Source organism: Python bivittatus, unplaced genomic scaffold, assembly GCF_059951505.1.
Source record: "Python bivittatus isolate LINGU-HERP-01145 unplaced genomic scaffold, Pbiv_v1 ctg000080_np1212, whole genome shotgun sequence".
In the NCBI taxonomy this organism is placed as follows: Eukaryota; Metazoa; Chordata; class Lepidosauria; order Squamata; family Pythonidae; genus Python; species Python bivittatus.
In genome coordinates this window covers 9,820,637-9,832,964 of record NW_028277035.1, presented here as the reverse complement: position 1 = coordinate 9,832,964, position 12,328 = coordinate 9,820,637, and the positions used below count along the sequence as shown (strand labels likewise).

The 12,328-nt window shown below is 37.5% G+C and overlaps 2 protein-coding genes across 2 annotated transcripts in view; one reads left to right on the top strand and one right to left on the bottom strand.

Moving 5' to 3' along the window:
• Positions 1 to 3,928, top strand: part of NTN1 (netrin 1) — a 215,951-nt gene extending 212,023 nt beyond the window's left edge. The window contains exon 7 of the mRNA XM_088133490.1: positions 3,877 to 3,928. Within this exon, the coding sequence (XP_087989616.1) occupies positions 3,877 to 3,908 (32 nt within the window). The 3' untranslated portion in view covers positions 3,909 to 3,928. The remainder of the gene's footprint in view (positions 1 to 3,876) is intronic.
• Positions 1 to 12,328, bottom strand: part of STX8 (syntaxin 8) — a 110,711-nt gene that overhangs the window by 57,481 nt on the left and 40,902 nt on the right. The gene's annotated exons all lie outside the window — the stretch shown is intronic.

Genomic DNA, 12,328 nt, shown 5'->3' with positions numbered 1-12,328 from the left:
TCTATGATATTCTTAAATGTGTTCAAATATTCAAAAGCTTCAAAAACACCAATACCCTTTCTATTCTGTTTCTTCAAAATTCACCTTTTGCACCCATAGAGTGTCACAGGGAAAACCATTGCCTGTATGATGCTACTATTTGTAGGTATAGACACATAACAGCATCTGACTATCTTTTCAAAGCCTTCATTGCTGCCCTACCAAGTGTTAGTCTTCAGCATATTTCTTGCCTGCCTGTTTCTTTATAGTTGATAGTTGCTCCTAAAAAGCAGAAGGTATCCACCATATGTGTTTCATTGTCAATTCTAAGGCTATTACTATTCATTACTAGAGCTTGCCAATCATTTGCATTTTCGGCAAGAGTAGTGTCATCAGCACAGTGTAGGTTATTGTGGAGTGGGGGTTTCTCTCATTTTAATACCATGTTCAACTTCTTCTAATCCAGCTTCTCTCAATGCATATTCAGCATATTGGTTGAATAAATAGAGTTTATAGCATTCTCTCACTCCCCTTTGCCACATCTTGTCCAGACTGTGGCTTCCTGTCCTATGTATAGGTTTCCCATGAGGCAATGAGATGTTCTGGAATTCCCATTTTTCTAAAGATGTTCCACAACTTGACATGGTCAATACAACTGAAGGCCATTCTATAATCAATAAAGCACATATTGACTTCTTTTTGGTATTCTTTATCTTATCAATTAACCAGTGTGCATCAGCAGCAATGTCTCTTGTTCCTGAGCGTTTTCAAAAATGAGCATGAATGTATGATGTCTTCCTTTCCATGTAGGACTCTAATTTGTGTTATTTTGTTAGCATGTGAAATTAAGGAAATTGTATGACACTTTGTACACTCTGTTAAATCTCCTTTGTTTGATACTGACACATAAATTGACCTATTCCAATTTGTTGGGAGGATGTACAAGCTGGGTTTCGAAGAGGCAGAGGAACTAGAGATCAAATCGCCAACATTCGCTGGATCATGGAGAAAGCACGAGAGTTCCAGAAAAATATCTACTTCTGCTTCATTGACTATGCAAAAGCCTTTGATTGTGTGGATCACAACAAACTGTGGCAAATTCTTAAAGAGATGGGAGTACCAGACCACCTTACCTGTCTCCTGAGAAATCTGTATGCGGGCCAAGAAGCAACAGTTAGAACCGGTCATGGAACAACCAATTGGTTCAAAATAGGGAAAGGTGTATGACAAGGCTGTATACTGTCACCCTGCTTATTTAGCCTATATGCAGAGTACATCATGAGAAATGCCAGGCTGGAAGAATCACAAGCCAGAATTAAGATTGCAGGGAGAATCAACAACCTCAGATATGCAGATGATACCACCCCAACGGCAGAAAGTGAAGAAGAACTAAAGAGCCTCTTGATGAGGGTGAAAGAGGAGAGTGTGAAAAGCTGGCTTGAAACTCAACATTAAAAAAACTAAGATCATGGCATCTGGACCCATCAATTCCTGGCAAATAGAAGGGGTAGAAATGGAAGCAGTAACAGACTTCATTTATTTGGGCTCCAAGATCACCACAGACGGAGACTGCAGCCATGAAATTAAAAGACGCTTGCTCCTTGGGAGGAAAGCTATGGCAAGCCTAGATAGCATATTAAAAAGCAGAGACGTCATCTTGCCGACAAAGATCCGCATAGTCAAAGCTATGGTTTTTCCAGTATGGCTGTGAGAGCTGGACCAAAAAGAAGGCTGAGCGCCGAAGAATTGATGCCTTTGAACTGTGGTGCTGGAGAAGACTCTTGAGAGTCCCCTGGACTGCTAGGAGGTCAAACCAGTCAGTCTTAAAGGAAATCAACCCTGATTGCTCATTGGAAGGATCGATAATGAAGCTCAAGCTCAGATACTTTGGTCACCTAATGCGAAGAGAGATCTCTTTGGAGAAGACCCTGATGCTGGGAAAGATTGAAGGCAAAAGGAGAAGAGGTCGGCAGAGGATGAGATGGTTAGATAGCATCACTGAAGCAATGAGCATGAAACTGAGCAAACTCAGGGAGGCAGTGAAGGACAGGAAGGCCTGGCGCAATATGGTTCATGAGAAGTCAGACACGACTTAACGATTAAACAACAACAAAAAATTTGTTGGCAACGGTCTCATTTTTCAAATTTGCTGGCATAAGTTGATAAACCCTTTACTGATTCTTCTTCTGAGTTTGGAGATCTTTTGAAAGGCTTAATAGTTTTTCCATGTCAGTTTCCATCGTCAGTGTCTTTATACATGTCATTGTGATACTGCTCCTTGCCTCTTCTAAAAGCTCCCTGAAATTCTATAAAATTCCTGAGATCTTTGTTTTTCTTAGATTTAGCTTCTCTTTTTGGCGATTTCCACCATCTGTTCTGACATCTAGTTTGCTTCCTTTTGTTTCCCGGTCTCTGGCAGTCTCTTTTTAATTCATCCTTAACAACTTCTCTGATTGCAATCCACAGTTCCTCTGGCTCCCTATCAATGTTGTTCAAACCACAATAGTGATTCCTGATGTTCTCCTTCAAAATGGTAGGTATATGCTTAAGATCATATCATGGAAACTGTTTGGCCTTGTTCTTCCATCTTAGCTTGACATGGGACTTCCACACGAGCAGTTTGTTGTCCCTTTCGCAATCAGCCCCTGGGGACATCTTTGCTGTTGTAATGGAGCTCTTCTATCTCTTTGTACCGTAATAAAGTCAATTTCTGTGTGCTCTATGCATTTAACCCTCATTTTGCGTGTCTAAAGAATGTGTTAGTGATGAAGAAATCATGGGATTGGAAGAAACAAATAAGTCATTGTCCTGTGTCAATTTTGTTTCCTAGGCCACACATCCAGCTATGTTTTTCTCCTTATTATTTCCAACTTTGGCATTCCAATCTTCCTTGCATATTCTGTTAATTTCAGGTTGAAGTTGACCCTAAAACTTGTTACCTTTCTCTTCTTCTACATTGGTGGTTGAGCATAAACTTGAATAACCATCACATTAAAACTGTATCATATATAATGTATATGCATTCAAGATAGCTCAAACAAAAATGTTTTTAGAAAACATACCATAGGTCCAAATTATGAAATGTACTGCTTCAGCACACAGAACAGTATATCAACAAGCTCCTGTTCTTGTTTCTAGCATTTCAACTTTATCTTCTCAGAAACAAAGAGCATATGCAGAAATGTAATTTTGATGGAATTATGACGAGTGTCCAAGCGTGTTTTACAATTGCTGTCTATTGATATTTCTTATGTATCCTTCTGAGGTTACCAGCTCTTAGGTTATATTGTACTTTGCATATGAAATCCCTCCTCCCTTCCCTCCAAACTGCATTCAGGAACAGATGAAAAGCCTATGCAGATTGCCTAGAACAGACTGAATGTGCTCCTTACAGCAATACTAAATACATTGCATATTTATAGCATGTGGGTATGTGTAATCATCTATTATTTGACAATTGACAGTTGCAAATATCCTCCACAAATGTCACTGGGGAAAAAAGTAATAGAAAAAAGTGAACAAAAGGCAACATTTCCTATATACTGTCTAAAGGCTAAATTTAGTATATTGGATTATTTTTAACACTGATTAATTAATATTAAATTGTATTTAATAATTGTATTTTAATAATTATATTTTATATTTGTATTATTTATGTTTTTACTGATTTTAAATTGTTTTGTTGGGAACCTCCCAGGGTCCCTCCTTGTGGGGGAGTTGGGTGGTGATATACATTTGAGATATAAATAAAAATAAATAAAGATGATCTAGTATTGTTCAGTTAAATGTATATGTTGTAAATATTGCAGACTCATTGGAATTAGTTCTTCTAGAAATTTCAGCAAAGCAAGCAGCAGAAAAACCAAATCTTGACTCAAGTGTCTTTTGTCTGATCAGGAGAAAAGACACAACAGCGAAGATCAGAATGAGACTATGAAAAATGGGGAAAAAAGCCTCTCAAGCCTTGCCTAAGGTCCGGAGGCGAAATGGCAGACGAATAACAAGCAAAGGAAGAATACAATAATGCTGAACTGGTTGCCATAAGTAAAGATTCTTTAAAAATCAGACAATGTGATTTTCTGGATTTTTTTTTCTCATTTTGTCTCTCATAGTTGAGGTATACCTATGATGGAAATTACAGGCCTCTCTCATCTTTTTAAGTGGGAGAACTTGCACAATTGGTGGCTGACTAAATACTTTTTTGCCCCACTGTATCTATCTATCTATATCTAAAACAGTAAAATAAAACAAAACATTGAATAACATCAAGATGATCAGCAAGTAATTTGAGTTATAACTATGGGAGATCTTGCATTAGTTGGTGCCTCATTTTCATAGTCACAGAACAATATTTTGCTACAATCTGAATTGTAGGAAGATTAAAATCTGGAAAATGTAAAATCACATAAAAGTTGTCTGTTCTTCCAGAGTACTGATGAAACAGGGTTAAGTTATAGGTGTTATGAACGTCCCTAAAAATACTTCAGTAAAATAACATCTGCTGCTCTGTTTTGATATCCCCAGTTCCATATTGGCAAACGCATTTCTCATGTGGGATCTTAGAATATCTTCCCTGTAATAATGCTAAGGCCAAAATACTATACCTGGCCCAGAAAAAAGCTTACCTCAACTTGGGAAATGTAAGTAGGGAGAGATAGCTGGCCACTTCCCAAAACTTCTTTTTCACCCAGGTCCTGCTTCTCTGGGCCAAGCTGTTTCCTTCCGTCTAGAGCTCAATATAATTTCATCTTTGCAGACGTGGGTATTTGCCACAATCATACCCCAAGGATAATTTGAACCCTGCTAACCCATGTATCATTAGTTTGTGTTCTATGACATTATTCCAACTTGATGGAAAATCATCAGTCATTATTAGTGGAAGTAAACCTGACGGGGGAGAAATGGAGCTTTAGCCAATATTTTAACATTAGCCTCCATGCCCTAACCTCAATTTTAGGCATCCTTGTTTCTAACCTGAGAAGGGCATCAGCTACCCCTCTGGCTGCAGTAAGTATAGACCCCAGAAGTCTGGTTTGAACCACCCCAAGGGCATTCTTCCCATCATACAGACCCACCTGGCCATATAAAACCTGGGCCAAGGAGTAGCTTGGAAACGTTTTAGAAATATGGGTACTTTTCATTTCCTTTAGTAAAAAATAATTGCTAGATCAGCCTTTTAACTCTGGAGGCACCCTTAAAATAATTTACAAGTCTCAGGAAACCCCTGCATAAAAATCACAAAATATACAAAAACTTCACAATACAATTCACTTCTAACTTATATAATCCATGTTTTACAATGTTTATAACAACAGCAAAGCAGTAGGCCAGCAGCTGAGTCACAGCAAGTAAACATTTCCACCACTGTGAGTGCTAGCACTGCAGTGTGCAAAGTTTGAAAACTGATGTTTATTTTTTTTTCCAATCATAACCTTTTGTGGAATCCCCTAGTGATCACTCATGCAACCCTAGGGTTCTGCAGGACCCCTGTTGAGAAACGTCGCACTAGATGGTTGCTGCAAATTTTGATGCCAACTGGAAACATAGTCATGATCAACCCTCCAGATTCCTTTGGGATGGAAAACCACTCCCAAGTATTTAAATGTATGGACCTGTTCTACTGGATTCCTTCTATGTTCCATCTTTGTATTCTGGCCCTTTGGCAAAAACCATGACTTTAGATTTTGGTAAGTGAAATACTTTTCTGTTTACAGTAATGGATTACAGAATCCATTGCTTCTCTAAGCTCTGTAGGAGAGCAGGAGATTAAAACTGCATCAGCTGTATGTAGTAGTATTGCTAATTTGGGAGTATGAGAGCCTGAATTGTTCACTGATTCATCATGGAATTAGTAAACAAATTAAATAGGACAGGGGTCAGAATATATCTCTGTTGCACATCTCTCTACATGCGTATTACATCAGAAAGCAGGCCTTGATTGTAATATCTTACTCTCAAGGAGGAATTGGCATGCAAATTACGGCTCAGATAAAGAAGACACCTATCCATAGTGGTATTTCTGAGCTTATTTCCACACCACTTTTCTAGACATAGAACCAAAGGCAAATTTAAAGTCTAAGAATGCAACATATAAACATGATTTTAAGTTGTGCTCATACTTCTGAATAAGATGGATAACTACCAGATAGTACAGTTGGCCAACCTTCTCTGAAGCTGCCTTGTTTATCCCCTAACACTTCTTTTGAAACTATCCAGGCCTAAAGGCTTTTTTCTAGATGCTTTGCATACAGTTTATATACAACTCTTAATAGATTGATAGGTCTATAATTAGCCAGATCTTCCTTATTGTCTTTCTGGTAAAAAGGGACTATTATTGCTAGCCCCAGTCCTTAGGTATCTGCTACGTGTAGTCAATAAATGTAAATACAGAAATAATGTAAAAATGCAGGAACATATGGTATCAAAATCATTATTGATTGCAGAGCTTTCATATATTTCCTAAGTGCAAACAAAAAGAGCAAAGAGTTCTTTGTAGCATATGCAGCAAACTTAAAAAGATGTCTGAAGGTATTAGATAATGCCTGTTTTCAAAGATGGCATTAACGCACTCAAGCACAACAAAGATACAGTAGTGTTTCAGGAGAATGTGACAACTGAAACTGAACTAGAAACTGAATTGTATTGGAGCTCATGGACTACATCTGTGGTTCCTGTGGCAAAGAGGAATGGAACTGCTAGGATGGGGATGTTAAAGATATTAGTAATCCACTATCTGCACTTGCCGGTGAAATTGACTTGTGATGCCTCACAATATGACATCAGTGTAGTGATATCACACATCGTGATAGACAGCAGTGAATATCTTATAGTTTTACATCATGCTCACTCACAGCTGAAGAAAAACAATGATGCAAAATAGAAGCAGCACTGGATTTTGTTTGGGGAGTTAAACATTTTAGCCAGTACCAGTGGATCATCACTCAGCTACAGAGTCACTGAAAGGTTTGTTCAAAGTTTCAAGAATGTTTGGTGAGTAGTGTCTGGGGAAAACAGATAAGGTACAGGCAACAACAAATCAAGCACCAGTGATTTTGTTCTTATGTTCAAGGTTTGAGAAGAGGCTGTCTGGACAGTCAAAAGAGGCTGGACAATTTTCCATGCTAAAAAAGCTGGCACGTTGATCAGATAAAGAGAAGAAGGGCACAAAAACAAAAAGTTGCACTTGATGTGGTTGGAAACTTAAATGTAATTCCTCAATTATCACCAGTAGCACCTACCCCTGAAGTAAGACATATAGATGGTGCTTACTCCATGATCACTTGTACTGCTGGTCACACCAAATGTTCCTGTGTGTGATGACATATATTATCCCATTCACATATGAAACATATGTACAGGTAGTCCTCACTTAGTGGCCACTCATTCATCAACTGTTTGAAGTTACGACGGGGCTATACAAGACGACTTACAGCCAGTCCTTGAAGTTGCGTCTGTCGCAGCTTCCCCGTGATCATGTGATCGTGATTTGGTTGCTTGGTAACTGGCACACAATTACAACAGTTGCAGTATCCCATGGTCACATGATTGCCATTTGCAACCTTCATTGCCAGCTTATGACAAGCAAAGTCAATGGGGAAGCTGGCAGGAAGTCGTAAGTCATGGTCCTGTGACATCACACTTAATGACTGCAGCTGTCATTGTAAGTTGGCATGGTCACATGATTTTTCGCTTTATGACTGAGTCACTTAGCAATGGAGTTCCCAGTCCCAATTATGGCCGTTAACTGAGGACTACCTGTATGGAGTATTGGGTTATTGTTATCATGGGCTGATTATGCTCACCCGTGATCTAGTATTGATTACCCTGGGCTGCCTGCTATGTTGCAATTCCTGCAGACTCAGTGGAATTAGTTCTAGAAGTTTCAGTAAAGCAAGCAGCAAAAAGCCTATTCGACACTCTACTGTTTTTTGTTTGATCAGCACAAAACCCGCAACCCTGAGATTTTTCTTTTAAACTATTTAATCAAAAGGGATCTCCTTATCCTCAATTGGCTGTGGAGCTCACTGTAAGATTTCTTAATGGAAAGGAGGGAAGTTTGTACAGCAGAATATGACAGCCTAACAAGTTTAATGAATTAATAATTTTTGTAAGTATGCCATCTCAGGTTCCAAAGATTGCCTATAAAACAAAAGGTTATTATTGCATATGGGGTAAAAAAGCAAGAAAAAAAGTAAAGTCTTTTGAAAGAAAATATTTGTCATTCTCCTCCACAAAGCATTTGATTTCAGCTAACCTATATTAATTCAGAGAAAAGATGGATTTTATGGGAGGGAGGGTGATGACCGACAAGTTAAGTTCACATGAAACAGCTGTTCATTCTCAAAATAGCCATATCTGTTTTAAGTAAGAATAATTAAAAACAGAATGAGCAATTCCTAAAAGAACTGGGGTGGGATGGGGGACTTCTTTCATTAAATTTTGATTAGGATACAGAAATCTAATAGGCCAACTTTAACCACCTTAAGCCAACAAGATTCTGAATGAGATTTAGAATTTACAATACATTATTTTCCCCTATGAACACGCTGTTACAAAGCAGGGAATTTCTCTTTTCAAACAGCTTCAGCCTTTGAGGCCTGGCATTGTTATTAGACAAAGAACACATCCAGCAGGAAAATAGCCCCCCTAGCCTCATCTGAATCATGTCAGAGAGCTGGAAATACACAAACTCAGTAGTTAATACTGTCCTAATATAGGAGCTATCATTATAAAAGCATAAGTACCTGTTTATTACTGTTCACTTTTCACATAAAATTGAGCATGTTTGTACTGGCACAGATCTGGTAAGCAGATGCACACTGGATGCCCCTCAACCCAAATCATTACCCATCAAAATGGGGTTATAAGAGATAACCCCCAGGATCTTCTCGGCTCAACTGGTATTTTACTCCCAGAGATGGAGGAGGTGATGAATGATGAAGTATTAAAGGGCACTCTTTTATCTTAATCAGGTAGAGTCCATTCTAGGGCCAAAATCTACAATGTCCCCTTTTAAAGAGGAATTTCCAAACTCTTGATTGGTAGCTTGGTATGAGGACTGACTATGCTCAATTACATGGAGGAGTGAGTGAGTGAGTGAGTGAGTGAGTGAGTGAGTGAGTGAGTACAAAAGCTCATTCAGCACAAAGGAGTCACCTATCCTGAGCTGGGAAAGGAAAGGGGCAATATATTTACCCGGTTAAGCACCCCTTCTGCTACTTCCCCCAACCCAACTCTGGGGACACCAGGATTTGCCTGAAGAAGCAGTTTAGCTATTTTAATCACTAAACAAGTAATAAAGGATAGACAACTGACAATTATTTGTCTCATTCATTCATTCATTCATTCATTTATGGCTCGTAGGAAGCCATTAAAAGCAACTTAAAAATGAAAGGCTCTCAAGAAATTCAGAAGATTGGAAAGAGGACGGAGAATATTGAGCATAGAATTGAAAAGACAGATGAAAGTATACAACAGATGATGACAAAATATGAGGAGAGATTTAAGAAAATTGAAGATGAAGACACACAAAGAGATAAGAAAATTGGAGATATTGATACTCGACTGAGTGAAGTCGAAAAAGCCAGGAGTGACTTGCTAGGATGGGAAATTGATAAATCAGAATACTATTTGAGATTTCAAAACATAGAGGAAGGAAAAGGTGAAAACCTTGCGGAAATAATGACAGAAATACTGGCAGAAGCATTGGAGATAACCACAGAGAAGATGTCGGATGGGATGGATGAAATCTTTCGTGTATATACGAGATATGCAATGAGAAATAAACTACCAAGAGAAGTACACATAAGATTTACTAAAAAAACTATTAAGGCACAGATACTCCAGGTGGCAAGAGAGAAAACACTAAAGTACAAAGATAAAGAAATTGTAGTCCTGAAGCAGGTGCCAAGAAAAGTAAGAGATATAAGAAGGCAATACTCATTCCTGACTAAAGAGCTACTTAGAAGAGGAGTAAACTACAGATGGCTGATTCCAGAAGGTCTTCAGTTCACTTGGCAGGAGCAAAGACAAAGAGTTGATACAGTCCAAAAAGCAGAGCTATTCTATTCAGAATTTTTAAACGGAAAAGAAGAAGACACACAAAAGGAAGAGTCGTTAATTGAGTTTCAAGAAGAAGGTGCAGCAGCAACTGGAAAAGAAAAAGAAGAAAGTGGGGGAGATGGTGCTCCTAGAGAACAACGAGAAGTAAGATCTACTAGAGCAATTAAACCCTCGTATAAAGCCTAACATGGAGGAAAGAAAATTGATTACGATCAATATAAATGGACTTAATTTGGCTATTAAAAGAAGGAAAGTATTTCATAAATTAGAGAAGTTAAAGTTTGATATAATTTGTCTGCAAGAAGTACATATCAAAAAACAACACGAATATTTGTTGCAGCAAAAAAAACTGGGTAAATTATTCACTTCCTTGCCACAATGTAAAAAAAGAGGTGTGGTCCTATATATTAGAGATACAATGCCAGCAGAACAAATCTATGCGGATGATGATGGAAGGATTTTGATGGTTGAAATAATAGATAATAATGTTAAAACTCTTTTAATTGCAATTTATGCGCCTAATGACAATCAAGAAAAATTTTATAGGAAATTACATATGAAAATAGCTGAATTGGATTATGTTAATATTTGTATGATGGGAGATTTTAATGGAATAATGAATGATCAATTAGACTATAAAACACAGAAATTGACAAAGAGAACTAGGAAGACATTGCCAAAATCCTTCCTTCGAATGACAGAAGAAATAGACTTGAAAGATGCTTGGAGAGAAAGAAACCCAGCAAACAAACAATATACTTTTTATTCAGACAGACATGCATCTTGGTCTAGAATTGACATGATATGGATGTCAGCGGATTTATTTGCTAACATTCGAGAAATTGAAATACAAACAAGTATTTGGGCCGACCACAACCCAATGGTAGTTATCTGGAAAGGACAACGGAAGAGATCTAGATGGACTTTAAATAACAGGATACTAAAAGAAAAAGATTTCAAACAAAAAATAGAGAAAGAACTTACCTTCTTTTTTAATGTAAATAAAAAAGAGGATACATCATTACAGAATCTTTGGGATACAATGAAGGCTTATACAAGAGGTTTAATAATAGATTATACAAGGAAAAGAAACATAACGCAGAAAAAGACTTTTAAACTATTGGAGGATGACCATAAAAAATTGGAAGAAGAGTTACAGAAATCCCCGCAAAAAAAGATATTAAAGCTAAAATGGATTTAATTAAACATAAAATGGGATTAATGGAAAAGGAGGAGCTGGCACAAAAAATTAGAAGTGCTAAACAGAATTATTTTGAAGATGCAAATAAACCAGGTAGATGGTTAGCTTATAAACTGAGAAAAGAGAGAGAATCAAAAGGATTAATCAATTGATAAATGAAGAAGGACAGATCTGCTTTGGTAATGAGGACAAGAAAAAAATTATACAAGATTACTATGGAAAATTGTACTATCAAGAGAATGTACAAGAAGAAGAAGTAAGACAACATTTACAGAAAGCGAAATTACCTCAGATACCTAAAGACATTGAAATAATGTTAGAGGGGAATATAACTATGATGGAACTAACAGAAGCTCTAAAAAAGCAGAATGTCGGAAAGCCCCGGGTCCAGATGGGCTGCCAGTGGAATTTTACAAAACCTTCCAGGACATATTGAGCCTTCAACTATTGGAAGTTATGAATGAAGTTATGACAAAGAAGAGGATACCCCAAACATGGACTGAAGCATATATTACACTTATACCAAAGGAGGACACTGACCCACAACAGGTTAAAAATTATAGACCTATATCTCTACTAAATTCAGATTATAAAATTTTTGCTTCAATATTGGCAGAAAGACTAAAAAGATATTTAAATAATTTTATCCATGCCGACCAAAACGGATTTTTGCCAAAGAGACAAATTAAAGACAACATGAGAGTAATTCTGGACACACTGGAATACTATGAGGCACACCCTGAAAAGCAAATGGCCCTGATATTTTTAGACGCACAAAAAGCCTTTGACAACGTGAATTGGCGATTTATGCTACTGCAACTGGAACAAATGGGCTTTGGTAGAAAATTTACCCAAGCCATTGAAACAATATATCATAAACAGACTGCAAAAATCATGATAAATGGAGATTTAACAGAACAGATAGACATAACAAAAGGGACGAGACAAGGTTGTCCACTATCGCCCTTGTTGTTTGTCTTAACACTAGAAGTGTTGAACAGGAATATAAGAGAAGAGAAAGAAATAAAAGGAATGAAGATTAAAAAGGAAGAGTACAAATTGCAAGCTTTTGCAGATGACCTAGTA